Genomic DNA, 20,941 nt, shown 5'->3' with positions numbered 1-20,941 from the left:
CGGAAGAGCTCCTTTAGCAAATATGACATATCAATACATACAAAAGAGAGGAGGTGTCTGAATCATCTTTATGGGCCTCTAACCACACCATTATGTTCATTCTCCTTTCTGCATGTCCACATGTTAGTATTAGCACACAACCAACAGCTTGAGACAGAACCTTCTCTGTATCAAAGTTTCTTAAATTCTTCAAGTTCAGCAACTTGGAAGTCATTTACTTACTCACAAGCTGATGCAAGATGACATGTACCTTAAGCCTGAAGCCATCCAATGCACGGAAGTACAGCTATAGCCTGTTCTTTTCTCCACGTAAACAGCTCTTACCCCTACATACAGTATGTTTCTAACACATCATTACAAGTCAAAGCAGCAAGCATGTAAGAAGAACTGTTGAAAGATGTCCTAATCCCCTCTCCTATCTGTCAGGGGTATCCATGCCCCTTGTTGCTTTAACAGCCCATCAGTTACTCGCAGGGTTGTACCCGAAAGGGAGGCTGGGCAATGGAAAAGCACAGATGATAGTGAACTATCAGTGCTTCCAAGGCAAATTTAAGTAACTGGCTTTAACCTGATCATTTATTCAATTATTTTTAGCATTAAGGATCACCAAGGTTCTAAACAAAGTAGTCAAGAGACCAACGTGTGCTTCAGGAGTTTAGACTTTCTACCAAGGCGTAAGGCATGTTTTATCTCCTCTGAAGGATATACATGCACAGATGTAATGTATTTATGACAGAATGTATGTATAGGACAGAGCTGACAATACAACACGATTCCTTCCCCATGTGAGAGCTGTAAGCTGACAGCATTGCACCCAGCACAGCAGACAAGGGTGCCCAGTCATGCTTCCCTGCACCCCAAAGGCACAGGGGAAGGAGGGCAGGCTGTACAGCTCACAGCAGGACTCTTCCCTCCCAACCATCCCAACAGACACTGTGTGCCACCTTCAGCCAAGGCCAGTGTGACAGACAGGTCACTTCTTCATGCTACACCTCCCCAACAGTTCAAACTAGGCTGGACTGACAGGAGCAAGGCACAGTGCATGACCCTTCCCTGCCAACACACTTCCCACTCCTTACTATGCATGAACAGCCCTACTAAGGTTTAGCTGTACCATGGATATGAGGAGGAAACCAGCCTGGATTTACTAAAATCAGCCAACAAAACACCACCCCCAAAAACATCCCCTAACCAAGCTTATCAAGCTCCGTTTCCAGATGCACTTCACTGTACGGTGGGATGCAAACACACCAGGAGGACAGGAACAAGCAGCCTGGAGGGCTACTCTGGGTGGCAGTGCAAGCTGAAAGAACCTTGGTACATCGGTCCCTTCAGCCAGCAAAGAGCCACAGCTCTGCAAGACACAGAGCAGGAGATGGGCTCCATCCCTCCTGTAGCTGTGGAACAGTTTGGGACATTGTCCAGCCAACTCCATACCAAAAGCTGGACACAACAACCCTCCCACAGGGTTTCTGAGTGCTTGGGTAACACATCTGGCACTAATTCAGAAAAGTGAAGGGAGAAAACAGAGAAGGACAAAGGAAAAAAACAGAAAACCTGGAAGAGAGATAAAGCAGTCAACAAAGGGAAAACTAAGCAGACACATAAAGGGAAAACTAAGCAGACACATATGTAGGAATACTAGGAATGAACTAACAATCCTTTTAAGGATGCACTGCAAAACAAGAGGCATTACAGACTGCTCTAAATATTCTGGATTTGTTTAAGAAACACTCTCCTAGCTGTTTCCTTCACACAGTAAGAAGAATGTGTGTCTATATGGGTTTGGAGCACCATCCATAGCAGGGAAGTCTGACCTGTGATGGAGCAGCTACCTCACTGACCTGAACCAGGAGCAGAAAGCATACCCTCCTGCAGCAGTTCATAAGCAGGGTTGGAAGAGAAAGGAGAAGGAAAAGAAATGCAGTTTACTTTTCATCTGTGGGCTACAGCTCAGCTCAGGGGCTGAACACACAACCCAAGGGCGTCCAGCAGAGCCCTACAGCAACACGCTGCTGGCAGCAGTGTAAAACCCAGCCCTGAAGTGCCAGGAGAGGGAAAGCTTCACTAAGTACTGATGTGTAAGCCCCAAGCAAACCCTGAATGCTAGAGAGGTTTTTCAGTCATAGAATCATAGAACCCTAGAAAAGTTTGTGTTGAAGGAACCTTACAGCTCACCCAGCTCCAACCCCTGCCACGGGCAGGGACACCTTCCACTAGAGCAGGTTGCTCCAAGCCCCCGTGTCCAACCGGGCCTTGAACACTGCCAGGGATGGGGCAGCCACAACATGTCCCTGGAAGTGCTGACCATCTTCATCCAAGTCGTCCTACTTCAATCCATAGCCAGCTGTAAGCAGCTCCACCAGGCCCCACAGCAGCACATCACATTCCCTAAGCCCCACATGCCACCAAACCTCTCCTACAGTCCCTTTGGCCCAGATACCATTAGTTACACAAATGACAAGGAGAGCTTAATTTCAAATATACATTAGGGGAGCCGCCCCACACACAGGATTATTCACCTTGGGCTTCACATTAACCTTGCACTGGGCCAGTACAGCAGAAGGCACTGGTGTCGTTGCAGAAGGGTTTGTGATTTCTCATTCTAATTCAAGCCAGCATTTGCAGCAACTCATGTTCTTAACAGCCATGCTTTGAGATGTTCTGCTTTGACTTCAGTACATTTTAACCTAATGAATCAGTTCTAAAATCTCACCCTTCTGAGAAAGAATCATTTGACGGATACATCCACTGCTGCAAAAGAGTCAGGAACTAAAATAACATTCAAAGTACATCTACTTGCAGAGTTTGAAAGGGGGAATGCCACTAATCCTCCTCATTCAGAAAGAATACCCTCCATCAAGGAAACTACTCATGCTGAAATGCAAGAGCTGCACTCAGCACATTGTGTACAGCCCAGATTTGCAAGGGATAGAAGCCTCCATGGCATGTTTATTTACTGAGGTGGGGAGAGCATTAATGGGTGTCTCTGACAGAACAAATAAAACACAAACCCAAGCACAAACATGCACACAGAAGTACTTTCCTAAATCCACACAAGATAAACATCTGTCTTGTTTCAGCCAAAAAGAACACATGGGGTACAAGAAAAAAAAGAACGTTGGGGGGGGGGGGGGGGGCACGAAATAGTCTGATACATGTTTTAATGAAACTTGACATTAAAATCTAGTAAAAAGAATTTTATACGAGAGAGGTCAAGAGGGCGATCAACTAAACAACTCTCCTAAAGTATCAAATGCTAAAGTATCAAAAGACCTTGATATCTGCTGGTCTTTTCAAGGGTATGTAATGACAGGACAAGGGCAACGGCTTTAACCTGCCAGAGGGGAGATTGAGATGAGCTCTTGGGCAGAAGCTCTTCCCTGGGAGGGTGCTGAGGTGCTGGCACAGGGTGCCCAGAGAAGCTGTGGCTGCCCCATCCCTGGCAGTGTTCAAGGCCAGGTTGGACACAGGGGCTTGGAGCAACCTGCTCTAGTGGAAGGTGTCCCTGCCCGTCGCAGGGGTTGGGACTGGATAAGCTTTCAGGTCCCTTCCAACACAAACCAGACTGGGATTCTATGAAAATTATCTTCTGTGAGAAAAGTAAATCACCAGTGTGCCAAGAATTGCTCCTACTCCTCTAATCTTAACTTTTAAAGGTTATTCTGAAGTTAAACTTTAAGTTTTTAACTTCTCTCCCACATAAGATAGACTCAAAGCAAATGGACCCTCCACAACTGATCAAGGTAAAACATGGAGGTGCCCAGCCTGACATTACCAAATCCTAACAAGCACCACTTGTCAGCTGAGCTACAGGAGCACACCACATACCAACCCTGACCCCATCCATTTGCACAAGCTTATTTGACATTTAACATGAACTTGTCCTACTTCATAGCTGTGTTTAGCTGAGGATTGACAAGTGTTCAGCTCAGCTCGAAGTTCACAAGAGCTCCAGCTGGGTAACAAACACCAACTCACTGTGGGCACAATAACTCACTTGATTTTGATGCTAAGAACATGTGCTGCAGGCAAAATTGTTTAACTGACAGTTCAATTGCTTTAAGTATGTCACACTAAGACAACAGAACAACCAGCACAAGTGTGGCTTAATGCTTTTCAAATCACTGGTTAAACTGGTGCCTTTCCACTATAGATACACTCAGCAAAATGCCCAGAGACAGCCGCAAACAAATCTCACGAAGCTTTAGTCTATCTTCCTAAGGTTATTCCTGCTCTAAGGAGTATCTGGAATAGTAGGACATGTGTGAGAATGGAAAATGCAATTCTGAAATGAAGGACTGATAATGAACAGCTTTGGTTGCTGGGTTTCCAGCTAAAAACTGAAGCATAGTAAGATTTTAAGGCACAGAAAGGAATCCATGAGGCCTCCCAGCAGAACAGTAGTAAAAATGAGCTCACAACTCCATCTGCACTCTGGCTTTCTCATCAAGATCCCTTCAAGCTATTTCCATTTTAAAAGAACCAAGTCAAACAAACCTTCTATGAGCAGAGCTTTAAGTTTCACATACAAGTGCATATTCACAAGCAACATGAAATACCTGCAAAACTCACACTCTTGGGTATAAACACAACCATTCCCACACAGATGACATTTAAAGTGTGAAATGTTTTAAGTAACAATGGAATAGTCCAAGGAAACCCCTGACTCTTCAAAAAGCAGGGTGAAAAAAGCCCTAGTATTTATTATATTTGCTACCAGAAGGCAAGAGACTCCTGTAATGCACAGAAACAACCTCCACCAATTCATCTTTGGTATGTGATAACTTATTTAATACCACACAGAACTGCAAGTGCTTTGTTTCAGAAGGGAAAAGCACTGCATGTAAGGAGCTGAAAGTATCAGGAAATACTAAGGCATCCATCTGGCTTCCAAAGGAAATGTGCTTGTCCAACTACTCCTGCACCACAAAAATAAACTGGAATATTTATTAGTTCAGAGAAACCAAACATACGATACCCATAAAACATTTAACCCTGATCAAATATAATAAATTATGCAGCTCCACATACTGGTTTTGGGATTATAACCACCACGGAGTGACTTCATGAAACATTAATGAACAGTTTCAGGCACAGGAGTAGCACCAGAGTTTCAAATGAAGTGTTTTACTCTAAATATAGTTGTGTATTTCGAGTGTTTAACCTGCTTGTATGTTAGGGTGCAAGAGAGCTGCTTCTGGGAAGCTACAGCACAAAAGTTAACTCACAAGGTCAGTAAGCGAAGAAAACCCTGCTCTCATGTCTCTGTTCTTAACAGCACTGGGAGAACTCTCCAGAATTCCCTTTGGAAAGCACTAAAACACAAACCCAAACTGGGATTGGCGTTTTTTTGAAGCAGTTGACTACAAAACTACTTTCAGAAAGGCTGTAAACATTTACAAGTCAGGATCTGTATTAATACAACATTATTACTTTCAAGGTCAGTATTACACATGCAGTTTCTTGGAGCTACATATTTTGGTGTTATTTTTAACATCTGACAGAGCATCTTGTACTGTTGCAAGCTCCACACTGTTTACAAATACTCCCAAGCTGCAGCTGCTGATTCTACTTGAGTATCTTGCCATAGCTAAAAAGAAGAGTCATTTTAGTTAGCCAGCCCTGGCATTCTGTACAGTGCTATGTGCATTAACATTGTTCTGTAGGCTGGGTTTGTAGTTTTACCACCTTTCAACAGCTACATAACAACAGGATTTGGTTACAAGGGGATCCATTTTCACAAAAGGTCAAAGAAGCCCAGGGAAACAGGTCCACCCCTATCTGGATTATGGATGAACTCCGCACTCTCTCTTAGCAGATACTATTTCAGGAACTTCTACCTTTGGTTTCCTTTTAAAACTAAAAATGCAGAGATTAAAGAAAAGCTGTTTCAAACTAAAAATCTCACATTGATGTTTTAATTCTTCATCCTTCCCCAATACCCAAGCACAGGCATAACAGTGTAAGGGGGCAGCAAACAACTTACCCACACAAGCATTTAGAAAGAGCCAGTCAGTCTTTTTCATTCTATTTTTTATTTGCTTTAGCTTTTTGAAGTCAACTTCAAGTTCTTCCTTGCTGCCAACAGCTCCGGCCAGTTCAATTCTTTGGAAGTCCATTTTCACATCAGATTCCCGTTTGGTTGTAGGTGGAGATCTTCTTTGGCTATTCCCACTACTACAGCTTCCTCTCCATCGAGCTCTGTCTTGCTCATTTATGATTGAAGAAGCCTCTTCTGTGTCTGCCAGTTCTATTGCTTCTATGTTGTTGGGTCTGGGGTGATCACATACAACACATTTCCTGGCCTTCGCCCAGTTTTCATATGTACAAACAGAACAAGTCCAGTGCTGAGCCCTTGTGTTTAGTTTATTTCTGTCGTTATATTCCTCACATGGATCAACAGATAAAGGGACTGGTCTTGAACCAGAACCTGATGACTGAGGAGACTCTGTGGGACTCCTGGTCCTGCGTTGAGACAAGCACTGAGTACACCTTATAGCTCTTGGCCAGTTCAAGTACGTGCACATGTGGCACGACCATTTATTTGCACTTTCCATAGTGTAAGATGATTTAACCCTTGGTCTTGCACTAGAATCCGGACATATCAAAGGACTACTCCCTCCTTCGGTGCTTGTAGGATCCCAGTCTCTCCCAATATCACTCGAACCACTTTTAAATGGGTCTTCTGTGATAATTGTTCCACTAGGTCTCTGAGCACGACACATGGTGCATTTGATTGCAGATGGCCAGTTTTCATACGTGCAATACTCACAAGCCCATTTCATGCCACGCTCTGTCATCGTGCACCGCTTGAAGTGAACTGCGGCAGGCGGAAAGCTAAGAACACAATACACCGTCAGTACAGCACCTGCACGGGAGCCCTGCTTGGAAGTAAATGAGATACAATCCAGTAGAGCTAATACAAAAATCAGGCTGAGAAAAGAAAAAATCTTTTATTCTTGATTCTAATAGAACATTTAGGAGGAGAAAAAACACTATGAAATGGATAAGACTTGAGCTGACAGCATTTGGAACGCAGGATTCAGGATTTCCTAATGCAGAAATGAAAAGAAAACTCAGTTCTGCATGACTGGAATTCCTTAAATCGGCACAGAGGCTTCAGAATAAGAAGGAATAAAAAGAAGAAAATAGATACACATTAAGTACTGAGAGTACTGGAGAAGAGACCAGCACAGCTCCAGAAACAAGTCACAAATATCGACTAATTCAAATAAAACTCAATATGAATACAGCAGTACAAGAAAAGCAACACAAAGTCTAGAGCCTGTGAGGTCTATTGCAAGACCTCAGAGGATTTGGAAGGAAGGAGTGTATTAGGTGGGCAGTTACACAATGAGTAAGCAGTTCTTTTGGAAAAGCAGGGTGTAGGAGTTTACATAAATGCATAGATCTGAACATCTTACACGTGTGCTTAAGCATGACTAGGCCTTGACTGGCCTCACTCACAACAGCAGTGTTACAAAGCTAAAATTCCACTTGCAAGCAATGCACAAGCTGTGTGCACTGGCAAGCTAACAGAGTATTTTCATGCCACACATCCAGATTTCAATGCAATTCCAACTCACTTTTTCTCTAATGAAGAGGGAATTCTGTCTTCATGCTGGCCCAGGCCTTCTCCTCAGATTGCCAAATATGAAGGATGAGACTAAGCAGAGAACTATTCCTGTAAACAGAAAGGAAAGAGGCTCATTATGGGTTTCCTACTGGACCTGAGGAACCAGAAAGTTAATTATTAAATGCCACACCTCTTCTGACCCCAATTTACATGTTTGAACTCAGTCATGACCTGCTGACACTTACATATAGACTGATGAAAAGAAACCAATAGTCACAAAGAATCAGTGGCCACACAAGTGATCAGTCTGTGGGAATAAAAGAACCAGATCCCTCAGATTCCCCCTAAAACATCTAGAACCATTCTTATTACAACCTGAAACTTAGGATGGGGAAGGAAAATAAAGCTCTGTGTAAAGACCATAATAGAGGGAAAGGGTGAGGCAGGCAGATAAAGGACAAACAGACAAGTGTATATAGTCCATTTCCTTCCTTGCCACAGAATAGTTACCCAGTATCTAAGACACAATAAGGTGCTATTTTTAAGCATGCAAAGCTGTTTAGAACCCAAATCTGCCATCTCAATTGACTGACAATTCTCATTCATCGTATTTCAACTCTCATCAGCTAACGAAACCACCCAGCATCTACTAAAGAGAAACTCAAAAGCTACACAACAGGATTTAACTGGTAACTAGACACATCAAACTAAAGTTAGTTTATACCTGTTTGATTGGGAAGCTGTTTATGTGTTAGTACATTCCTCACTGAAATGCCTTCACACACACCTTGCTCTACCAAGGCACAGCTAAAGGTCCACTTATATTTGCCACTCTTAATCCTACCAGCTCCCCTCTGTGGGCTCCAGCAGTCAGCATGAGGCTTCTTCCAGCAGCTCAACTCTGTTCTGGTCCCCAGATCAGGTGGCTGCATGAATGAGGGGCTATCGCATGGCGAGGACAGAGGAGAGGGCAGGACTATCCTTATCACGAGCAATCCATATTTATGCTGCATGGAAGCAGAGGAGCTATCAGGAACACACAGAGCTTTCTCATAAAGCTCAGGTTCTAATATTACTTGTTTGAACAGCCTGCAGAACACTTCACTCCCACCTATACGTTATAAAACTGTGTCAGGCTAAGGAATGTGCAGAGAAGGCAATTAGACTTCCTACTGCTTCCCCTTCATTGCTCCTCAAAAATGGCCATGCCCATGCATAATGGGTAACAAAAGGAGACAGATCACAGAGGGTCCCCGTATCTGTACTAAAATAAGTGAAAAATACATACATATACATGAGAATACAAAGTGAACTGGATTTTAAGCTGGGCTTGTTCAGCCTGGAGAAGTCTCAGGGAAGCCCTTATAACAGTCATCAAATACCTAAAGGGGCTCCAGGAAACCCGGAGAGGGGCTTTGGACAAGGGACTGTAGGGACAGGACAAGGGCAATGGCTTTAACCTGACAGAGGGGAGACTGAGATGAGCTCTGAGGCAGAAGCTCTTCCCTGTGAGGGTGCTGAGGCGCTGGCACAGGGTGCCCAGAGAAGCTGTGGCTGCCCCATCCCTGGCAGTGTTCAAGGCCAGGTTGGACACAGGGGCTTGGAGCAACCTGCTCTAGTGGAACGTGTCCCTGTTCATGGCAGGGGGTTGGGACTGGATGAGCTTTAAGCTCCTTTCCAGCCCAAAACCAGTCTGGGATTCTGGGATTTTACTGAGGGTAACTTCAAAAAGACAGTTTCGGAAACGTGGAGGAAGTGTCTGTCTACTCCATAAACTAAAGCTCTGCCAAAACACCTCCTATATAAGTGTACTATGTATTAGGTTTATCTATTCTACTTTGTCAAGGCTTTTTTCCCCAGTTCCCCAAGTAAGCTTTTTACTGGCTTTAACATTTCTTCATAAGCTTGTTCTCTCTTTACACATTAGAGGTTTTTGAGATATTAATGTTTTCTAGATAGGAACACGGTTGTCAGAAAAGAGCAGGTGCTGCCAGCTGCTACCAACAGAACCAGCGAGAGCAGTTTCACTTGTGCTACCAAGAACAACCTGAAAGTGTCTGTCCCAACACTTCAGTGCCCAATAGAAGCTGGAGAACCATTTCTATGCAAGCAGAAGCTGTTATGTTTTGAGTAGGTAATGCTTAAAATCAAAAGCCATATCTGCACAGAACTTGTGATGAAGTCCAAGAGGGATCTGTAACTGCAAATGGCCCTAGTGTGCAAAGTCTTCAACAAGCAGTTCCCATTGCAAAGAAATCCCAACCCACATTTGGGATGAGGCAGGAAAACAAAGCATCATCTGTTTTACTGACCTCAAGGACTGGCGAAGAAGGCGGCTGCTCAAGGTGAAAAGCAGCTGATTGCAAAAACAATCTAAGCAAATGCTGAGATACTACTTATGATATCAAACAGCACAGGATGTACCATGTTACAGAAACGCTCCATATGTATCAGAGAATCCCAGCCTGGTTTGCGTTGGAAAGGACCTTAAAGCTCATCCAGCTCCAACCCCTGCCACGGGCAGGGACACCTTCCACTAGAGCAGGTTGCTCCAAGCCCCTGTGTCCAACCTGGCCTTGAACACTGCCAGGGATGGGGCAGCCACAGCTTCTCTGGGCACCCTGTGCCAGCACCTCAGCACCCTCACAGGGAAGAGCTTCTGCCCAAGAGCTCATCTCAACCTCCCCTCTGGCAGGTTAAAGCCATTCCCCTTGTCCTGTCCCTACAAGCCCTTGTCCAAAGCCCCTCTCCAGGTTTCCTGTAGCCCCTTTAGGTATAAGAAGACTGTTATAAGGTCTCCCTGACCATGAGATAAGCATTTTAGCTGCGGTTATTCTCTGCACCCCCTAAAAAGCTAGATGCTTTTGGCCGTAAGTCTTAGAAAGGCTTAGTATTTGCAGCTTCAAAAGCCTCTGAGATAGAAGCTCACTACCTCCAAACACGAGGCCTCAGGTTATGATGAGCGAAGAACACAAAAAGGCTCAATGGAGCAATGCAACTTCTCTCCTTTGATAGCTCTGCCAACACCCACTATGGCACAGCCAGATGAGGAAATCCAGCACTTACACATCTGGGGTTGTTTTACTTCCAGCTCTCAGCGTGCCCAGCACCCCAGTGACACCAGCACCACCTGATGCACTGGTGATACAGCTCCATCACCGCTCACTGAGCGGCTCCAAGCCAGGTACATTTCTTCAGGATTACTCCTTTGCCACTTAGGCTTCAAGGTAACTTACTATTCTAGATTCTTCACAGAGGAAAAGCTGAATCACACAGAACCTCCTCTCACAGAGGAATAGCACAACAGTGACTGTAGAGTGCAGGTTCATGCCTTAATGTCCAAAAAGTATGACTAGACAAGAAATTAAACCCCACAAAACTCCAGTTGATCTATGTATGTGCTAAATACCTTGTGAGTGCAATAACTCACTACACTGAAGAGGAGAATCTATTAAATTCTGATAAAACAAAGAAAAACCAAAACATTACCAGAGTCCCTTTTGACTAAAGTCAATTGGAAATGGCCGTCTAGAACAATCTTTATTCTTCTGCTTTGTTTCAGCTTTTAAGACTATTCCTCTTTTTAGGTGCATGGGAAAACACAAAGCAGCACAAAGAACTTGGGAGGAAACAATGAAGTCCTCAAATAACATTTTTATGACAGGATATATTATACACCCCTCAATTTAATTATTCACTGTGTCCTGAAGTTATTTTTCCTTTGGCTCAAAAAAGGAACAATAGCAAGCTCCAGTTCATTAAATGATCCAAGCCCTTCACCATCAACAGCCAGACACTGATTTATACCAGTCTAAAGAGCTCATCTCAACCTCCCCTCTGGCAGGTTCAAGCCATTCCCCTTGTCCTGTCCCTACATCCCTTGTCTAAAAGCCCCTCTCCAGGTTTCCTGGCTGGAGCTGCTCTAAGGTGTCCCCTTCAGGAGCCTTCTCTTCGCCAGCTGCCCCAGCTCAGCTCTCTCAGCCTGGCTCCAGAGCAGAGCTGCTCCAGCCCTCGCAGCAGCTCCGGGGCCTCCTCTGGCCTCGCTCCAGCAGCTTCACGTCCCTCTCGTGCTGCTGCCCCAGAGCTGGATCAGGACTTCAGGGGGAGTTCCCCAGAGCGCAGCAGAGGGGAAGAATCCCCTCCCTTGACCTAACAATAATCCAGCCTGGCTTTCTCTTGGAACCGCCTGAGAGAAGCAGCTGCACCCAGGGAAGGTGTGTGGATCTCTTTTGCCTTGTGAGTCTTGCTGAAGGTTTAAGTAGACTCATGGGCTCCCTTTTCCCTGTAATACAGAAGCAGTTTGCTATGTTCAAACATCCTTCCACATGAGCAAAATGACTTAAGGTTGGAACACTGATCTGATCAGTACAGTACAATAAGGTTTCTGCCAGCACAGATGCCAGCAAAAAATCCATAGTGTATTTTGTTCAGCCTGGAGAAGAGAAGGCTCCTCAAGGGGAGACCTTAGAGCAGCTCCAGTGCCTAAAGGGGCTCCAGGAGACCTGGAGAGGGGCTTTGGACAAGGGCCTGTAGGGACAGGACAAGGGGAATGGCTTGAACCTGCCAGAGGGGAGACTGAGATGAGCTCTGAGGCAGAAGCTCTTCCCTGGGAGGGTGCTGAGGCGCTGGCACAGGGTGCCCAGAGAAGCTGTGGCTGCCCCATCCCTGGCAGTGTTCAAGGCCAGGTTGGACGCAGGGGCTTGGAGCAACCTGCTCTAGTGGAAGGGGTCCCTGCCCATGGCAGGGCTTGGAACTGGATGAGCTTTAAGGTCCCTCCCAACACAAACCAGTCTGGGGTTCTGGGATTTTTTGTTTTCATTTTAAGCACTGAAGCAACTTTTTGGAGGATCAAAACAAGCAACAGCATCTTCTGAAAGAAAGAAACACTCAGTTACCAAACACAGAATCCATTAACAGTTTCTGAGTGCAGTAACACCTTTCACACATCAAACCACAAGAAGGAGCAAGAGGCAGAGGACTGCGAGTCAAAGTGAAAGATCAAACAGCAGCACTTTCACCTCCTGTGTTCTTTCTGTACCCTGAAACATGTGTATTTAAATGTACATCTACCAAATAAAGGTCTGGGTCTGACAGCTGTAACTGCTCACTCACAGCTGGACAATGTCGCTGTGAAGTCATATAAACACATGATGGACAAGCAGCTTTTTGAGGAAGAAGTGCCCACGATTAACCCCATATACTGTGACACATTCTGAGAAGTGTTCCCGTCGCACGTCACTGTCTCAAGTTCTCTGCCAATTACCCATAAAAAATTAGCACATGACTTAGAAAACTGAAGTTCATTTATACACAAATAAGCTTTAACAGGAAAACCTGTCGAAACATCTGGATTATCACCTTGAATGGTTGTGATAAAATATGCACTAGTCTGAATTCATAGCGTTGTAGCTGGGTTTGTCATGTAAAACTGCAGAATATCAAAATGCATAAGATGAGTTTGAGACAACTCTTTACAGTAGGAAACAAAGCAATGGTTTGATTTCACTGTCATCAAACAAACAGGTTTATAAACTGCTGCCTCAAACCATGGCATCTTTTTAAAGCTCATACAAGCTGTACCAAGGGACTTGCCACACATGGAATTCTGCTCATTTTTAACTGCAGCCAGTAGGAAGGTCTAGAAGGTATTAAACCTGTACACAAGCTTAAATCAAAAAGGCTAATTTGTCCCTTTTAGAGTGTCAAACTCCTCGAAACTTCAGCAATTCTTTACAGAGAAGACACTGAGATTTAACCGGTTCAAATCCCCTTCTGTTCTGTGGGTCCAAGAATCTTTATGAGGTATCTCATTGTCAATACACTTGAACAAAAACATCTTTAAGTCACCTATTTGCAATGTATTGCCAAGTACTAAGAACTGATGTTTACCTGAAATTGGCCTTGCCTGATTTTCTGTACTGACATTTTCTTCTTGAGTTAATTACTTACTCCACACCTTCAACTATTCACTATTTCTTGCATGTTCTTCCTGAAGAATTCAGCATAAACCTCAACAGATAATACATTAAAAGCATAAACCTTCAACCCAGGCTTCTGTAGTTTAAAGGCAATGAACAGTAAGTTCCATTGTTGTCTCTTTTAAAGACACAACTGAGAGCATTGACCTTGTCAATGGCACAACCAAATCAGCTCAGCACTAAATGTGGAAGCTTTGCAGGAAGGGCAGTGAGTCTGTATTACAATAAAGAACATAAATATTACTGCAAAGTCACAGATGTAGAAGCATTTTCTGTATGAGCCTGGATAGACTAAAGCAAGGAATTTAACAGGAGCACTGCTCCAGAAGCACACAATAGAACTGTCTCTTTGCTCCCAGGAACATGGATACAGGAGAATGGTGCCGTCTTGAGAGGCACCACTGAGCTCAAATCTCAGCTCTGTTTAGGACCAAATCACTGCTGTGTAAATCACAGCACAATCTACAAACTGTAACATTAATGGTGCACAAGGAAAAAAGAAATTGAGAAGGTTTTAGTTATTACTAAGTAACTATTTACAATCTAATTGGTTGAAGTAGTTTTTTCTTCAGTTTTCTAGACTACCAAGTCTTGGCTCTCAAAGTACTGCAGGTTTTTAGGTCTGACCTCCTTCATTAGATACAACTCTTCCTCTTCTCTAAGCCAGCAGTTAGTTAAAATGCAGGAAACTTGATTTGCCAAAGACACACACACTGCCAGAAATTCAGTTCCCTTCACCAAAACAACGTCTGAGGAAGTTACTACTAGCTTTTGAAAACATTTAGAAGTTGGTTCATAGATTAATTCAGATAGGCTTCCTTCACATACAATAAATACAACACTGCTTTCATTTTGATTTATGCATTCAGAATGCACTGCAAAGCATCTGAAGTCTACTTTGTCAGGTATTGATGTTTATACCTCAAAGCATTTTTGTGCTCTTAACCGCTACAGTTAACGCTGCTGCGTAACCTGCAGGTTTATTTGTTAGTCTTCTCAAATGGATCAAACTCCATCTATAGCTCTATTAAATTTGGGGCTAAAAGCTACGAAAAAACTTAACAGCTGAAAACAACCTATAAAAACCCAAAAGCAGGGGCTTGCAGTTCAGTCCTCTTCCTTGTTTCAGGAGAGAGTTACATGTTTCAGAGGTTTGATTCGTTTAGAACTCAATTAAAAGTGCACTATTGAGATGAGATGTTACTCCCCATTAGGATGGACTAAATACGACTGTGTACTTAGAAACCAATTTGGGAAAAGCAGAGTAAGCAGATCAGCAGTTACATAATACACAGCATCTCCCCCACAATTCCAATCAAAAACCAAGCAAAGTGACTCAAAATAATGAGCTGTGATGGAATATTCACATAAGTACAGCCAGGGACATTTAATGAAACTGATTATTACAAACAGGCAGCAACAGACAAATATAGATTCAAGATGCAACAAACCCACATAATGAAACACAACAGAATTGTTCAAACTTCCTTTTAAACCCATTTGCACTGGACAAAGTACAGAAGTTGAACAAGATGATTCTTTACAGAAAGGGGGGTCAAATTTTATCTGTGTTTAGACTACATGCCTTAAACACGAGACTGGTTTCTGTTTAGATCTCAGCCATCCTCACACAAGCTGAGGAAAAGCAGATGTCACACTCTGACTAAAACCACACTGTGGAGTCAGACATCAGAACTTAAAAACTCTTAGACCTGTCCAACAACCCAGGAACCTTCTAGTAAGACTTGTACATTTGACATTCAGTTCTAGCTATTATCCTCTGAGCCTCCTCAATATTGGCTCACCATAAATCAGACCATGACTAACTGCAGACACAGTCACCATCTAGAATCATAGAATCAACCAGATTGGAAAAGATCATCAAGTCCAACCATTTAGTGGAGAAAATCCACCTGGCATCAAATGAAACAAGGAAACACACACTCAACATCATCTATGGCATAGTTCCCTCCTAATGGCAAGCCACTTTGAGATACAGTTTAGGACAGTCTTTGGTATATGTATTTGCAATTGGGCTGTATTTAAGGCTAGTTCTAGTTCAAGTAAGCCACATTTTACCCAGCTCTTCTTAAGGTACTGCTTAAACAGCAAACCTCAGAAAGAAAGGGAATAAAGAAATAAAAGACAGGTAAAATGCTGTTACCACAGCACACCAAAACCACTACTCTGTACGTCACCGCTTAATGTAGTGCAAAGAACTAGTAGCAAAGATCAAATGCAAAGATCAAATATCATAAGGAAAACAAATTTAACTCCTTCTAGAGAAGGCGTGATAGAAATTCTTTCAATTTTAATCACTTTTTTTAACCTTATGATTAGTAATCTGTGTTCTGCTCATAATACCTATCCAGCAACTCCAAGTTAACCATTGCGAGGCTGGGCTCTGAGCTGCTAGAGAGTTTCAGACTAACAGCTCTACAACATTAACCCTTCTGCTTTTGGGGGTGGGAATAACTTGCTAGAGACAACACTGAAGAACCTTCTTTAAATAAACCATTTAAAAGCCATGAGGTGACAATTATGTTTATCCCTGACAAGTTCAACAGTAATGCGGAAGTCAAAAAAAAATGTAAACAGTCCAACAAACCATCCCAATCCATCAGCAAGATAAAAACGAGCTTCTCAACAAGCACACAGTAAGGGGAAGCCTTTGTAGCCAAAACCCAACCCACAGAAGGCACAAATCACAGAATCCCAGACTGGATTTGGGCTGGAAAGGACCTTAAAGCTCACCGAGTTCCAATCCCCTGCCACGGGCAGGGACACCTTCCACTAGAGCAGGTTGCTCCAAGCCCCTGTGTCCAACCTGGCCTTGAACACTGCCAGGGATGGGGCAGCCACAGCTTCTCTGGGCACCCTGTGCCAGCACCTCAGCACCCTCACAGGGAAGAGCTTCTGCCTCATGTCTAATCTAAATCAGGCAGACATTAAGACACCGAGTACAAAGTACTCCTGACTTATCATGGTAGTGTGAACTTTAGAAAAGAAGAGGCCTGGCATGAACAAGAAGTATGTACTCAACACTTCCTGGAACTGCAGAAGACTTAAGGCGCAGACCTGTAGTCTGAAGCTGTTCCAGGGAGTAGCAGCAACTAATAATTCAGCTCCCTAGTGAATCCCTGCTTAGATATGAGGAAGATGGAGACAGAAGAAATACTTTCAAGCCCATTAGCCTGAAGGAAAGAAGTACAAGTCAACACTTCCACAACGCACTTACAGTCCTTACAACTACAGGAAAAAGGACTCTCAAACTGACAATCACCCTCACAAAGCAAATTTCCTGGGGTTTTTGCTAGAATTATCCACATTCGTTAAATTTTACAGTCATTCTTCTTTCCAGGTAATCAACTGACTGTGCACCAAGAGCTGCAAGGGTTTCAAATGAATGGATCCACAAGAAGGCAACTTCAGAGCCACCAAAACATTACTTGATGGTAATAGTTCCAATCGACTGCAAACCAAATAGACCACAAAAGTTTATTTTTCTTCCCAGAGTCACATAAACCACCGTTCTGACAGTTTTCTTTAGCTCAGGAAAGCTAACTCCTGAATATCTAGAAGGTAGAAAAGTCTCTTGATGTCTGTAAACTCCTCAGCAAATCCAGCTGCTTCTGTTTCAGTAAAAACAGCTGCTCAAGACTAGATGCTAAATTCAAAGTCACTGAATCACATGGAGGGTTTTTAAACCTTAACACAGAACCATAGAATGGTTTGGGTTGGAAAAGACCTTAAGATCATCTAGTTCCAACCCCTCTGCCACAGGCAGGGAGGGACACAAACATCCCAACATAGACACAAGTCCATCCTTCCCACTCCCCTTCCCTGGATGGCAGACTGCACTCCTGGTATTTGGTTTGTATCTAGTTCTCACTACACACACTTTTAGCTCAATTCTGAACTGAACCTTCAAGACAGCTCTAAACTCTGTGCCTTCCCCAGCATTTGTACTAACTTTCATTAATTTAAAACGCACATGTGAATGCAAGCAAAATCAGCAGCGACTCTTAGCAAAAAACTCCAACCAACTCCATCTTACTAGAAATAAAAGATGCAATAGTATCCTTGTTTTAAGAACAAGCAGAACAGATTATATCCAAACAACAGAAGGGAAAAATGCCAACTTAATTATACCTGCTGTACAGGAGGAGATACAAAAAAGTTGCAAAGTTCGCTGCTTCATAGGCAAGATGTACTGCACGCACTAGCAACTACCCCTCTTCCCAATGTATTACCCTCCCACATTCCTTGAGGAAAAATTACCATCCCTTCCAGCTGTCTAGAGCCAAGGTCCCTTTATCAGCCCCTCCTGAAGACATTTCCTTCTTCAAACATCACTGCACTCATTCCCTTTTCCCACCCTCCACACCACTCCTCTCTGGTCTTAGAATCCCAGACTGGTTTGGGTTGGAAGGGACCTGAAAGCTCCTCCAGTTCCAAGCCCTGCCACAGGCAGGGACACCTTCCACTAGAGCAGGTTGCTCCAAGCCCCTGTGTCCAACCTGGCCTTGAACACTGCCAGGGATGGAGCAGCCACAGCTTCTCTGGGCACCCTGTGCCAGTGCACACCCCTTCTCCTATCACTACAGTCCCTGATGAAGAGTCCCTCTCCAGCATCCTTTGCCTTCACCAAAATGAGCTTTTGGAAAAATGGGACAGCAACACAGGAAAAAAGGTGCGATGAAAAATGCCAGGTGGACACAGCTCCAGTTTACGTGCAGAGCTTCCGAAAACCTGCCCATGACGCAAAAGAAGGAAACAAAATCATCTGTATTATTATAGCCTAACAAGTTCTCAAGAATTGATGTTGAAGCACTTCTTTTCAAGCATGTTAACTGTTAGACATAAAAGTCCAATTAGTAATCTCATGTGCCAAGAAAGGTCCAAAAGAATTACCTACATACACATGAGGAGCTGTGCTTCAGCAGCTGATGATGCAAAACCGAACACAGTCACACAATCCATGTGATTCCGTGCAAGTCAAAGCAGTGTCAGCTATACAATAAGTGCTACGAAAGACTAAGTACCAAGGAAGTGTCTGAAGTCCTCATGTTTGAGATCTGAACTAGAAGACAGACGTTTTCGTCTTAAGGTATAACCAGTCCCATTGAACTGACATTACAAAGATGGAATGATCTGTTGTTTAAGTGATTTCACCAAGCTATTCCGTTTGACAAGCTCTTCATCAGCTGTGCTGAAAACTTTTCCACTTCGCCTCACTTCTCTCTTCATATGTAGTACTATGGAAAAACTAATGAAGAAGAACTCTGTTACAGCTAAGCCAGCCATTTTCAGCTGCCAAACTCAAGTTTCGCTCCATTTTAGTACCAGGAGGCTGTGGATCATAATTCACTCAGTTAAAATGAGGATTACTTGTTGACATACATTTTGTACAGCTCAAAATAACCCAGTCTTCACATTTTAGGGGGAGGAATGGGCATGAGCTTACTAAGAGGACTGGCAGTAGCATTGTAAACGCTTTGCTGCAATTCAGATGGTACATCATGATAAAGAATGTATTGATCTGAAGTTCTGCACAATCTCAACCCGATATGGCAAAGAGAAGTTGGAAAGAGAAACCTTAACACCTAAGTTAATACCAATAGGTAGGAGCCAGTAAATCTCACATTAAAGTGCCTGGGAGTACATTTGATTATTTGATGGACTGTATTAAAAATAACCTCCCACACAGTCAGTATTTTCTACTTACACTTCTGACTTCGTTACAGAGCCATCATGCAAAGAACACCAAAGATAGGTGGGATTTGCCATCCCTGAGGAATTTACATAGCAAACGACATACAATTAGAATGGACATACACCAGGAAGACTCAGAATGTTGCCTTGACCAATCTTGTGTTTTACCCAGTCTCCCATTTAAGACATGCTTCTGTGATGAATCCCGTTTATGCTTTTATGCCACTCCACATTCCAATTAAATTAATATGTTTAATTATACTTCTGAGAAAATGCTAATGGCTACAACTCTGCAATAACAGAGTATGGCCTCATGGGTCACCCTCACCTGCCTGTCCTTACTTCAGCATAAAAAAAGTCAGTAAGTTCTTTTTAAATCAAGAGAACTACACCACATAATTAGAGTTTCGCAAATGCTACAAAATGCAGCTCACCCAAAAGCATTACTCTCTTTTAATGCTGTGACCAACTGAAATCAGAAGTGATCTTTTACATAGATTCCTCATGACAAGACACCGATTTGGCGTTCAGGAGGCAGAGTTCCAGAACACCTCCTGCTGTTTACCTGTTCCGCCTTCCCTGAGTAAGCACTGAAAAAGGAAAAACAACAAACAAACACACACACACATAAAAGAGAAATTGACAACTCTCTTCTGCAGTCAAAGACAAAATGCTAGATGAGCAAAAGGAAGAACCAAACCAAGTGCAACAAACCTCTCCTGAACTGCTGTTACAAGGTTCTGCTCCCACCAGAACGAGCTTGGACACAGAATGCGTCAAAGAAGGTGAGGTTATCACACAGAAGACACCTCACTGCTCATTCCAGCGGTGCTGGACTAGATGATCTCTGAAGGTCTCGTCCAACCTAAACTATTCTATGATTCACCTTCCAATTTTTTGCATCTACTAACTTACCAACGTGTTGAACTCACACGCCAGTTCCACCCCCCTCGCCACAGCAGGTACAGCGAGCGGAGACTGGTCAAGCACAGCACAAAGCCCATCAAACAACCCCTGTTTATTACACCAACTCCCAAGAATTCTAGAAAAAGTTGTCGTTACTGTTAGCACTAAAAGTCGCTGTGGCAGCAGCAGTTCACCACAGCCATGCCATGCAGGAGAGCCAGACTGCTGCTCTCCCACCCAGTGACTGCAACGGGGACGGAGCACTGGAGAGCTGGAAGCTTTATGTCACCCAGAGCACTCCCAGACACATCCATGACCTCCGCAGAGAAGTTTACCTTATCCCGGCAGGGGGATGCCGCAGGGTGGGACGGCGAAGGGAGAGTCGGAAGGCTCTGAAGTGGGGATTATCACGGCTTGCCTCATGAATCCAACTTTTCCCATCTTGTTTAAACTTCAGCTCACAAAAACAAGCTCGGTTTGGAAATACTTCCCGCACTGCACATCTGATAAAGTACCGACGATACGTGACACCGTACTACAGGCAATGCTATGGAAGTTCTGCTACCCAAATTCACAGGGAGAAGCAGCTCCTATCACCTACCCCAGCACACAGCCCAAACCAGGCATATCCAAAAGGAAAAACAAGGAGGAGGAGGCAGCAGAGGCATGATCTCACCCCAGCACACCAAGGTACTGCAGCCCCGCGTCTGGAGAAGCGGCCACAGGAGAAAACAACCGGAGTTTCCTGCCTTTGTACCGAGCC

At 43.7% G+C, this 20,941-nt stretch overlaps 1 protein-coding gene across 1 annotated transcript in view; it reads right to left on the bottom strand.

Annotated features, from left to right (window-relative positions):
• Nucleotides 1–7,691, bottom strand: part of ZRANB1 (zinc finger, RAN-binding domain containing 1) — a 31,811-nt gene extending 24,120 nt beyond the window's left edge. Inside the window, 2 exon segments of the mRNA XM_010010774.1 lie at nt 5,990–6,840; nt 7,590–7,691. Coding sequence (XP_010009076.1) covers nt 5,990–6,803 — 814 coding nt within the window. The 5' untranslated portion in view covers nt 6,804–6,840; nt 7,590–7,691.
• Between the last annotated feature and the right edge of the window lie 13,250 nt (nt 7,692–20,941).

This window comes from Nestor notabilis, unplaced genomic scaffold (genome assembly GCF_000696875.1).
Source record: "Nestor notabilis isolate BGI_N333 unplaced genomic scaffold, ASM69687v1 scaffold6533, whole genome shotgun sequence".
Classification (NCBI taxonomy): Eukaryota; Metazoa; Chordata; class Aves; order Psittaciformes; family Psittacidae; genus Nestor; species Nestor notabilis.
Note: the sequence above shows the minus strand (reverse complement) of the source record. Positions and strands in the feature narration are given on the sequence as shown.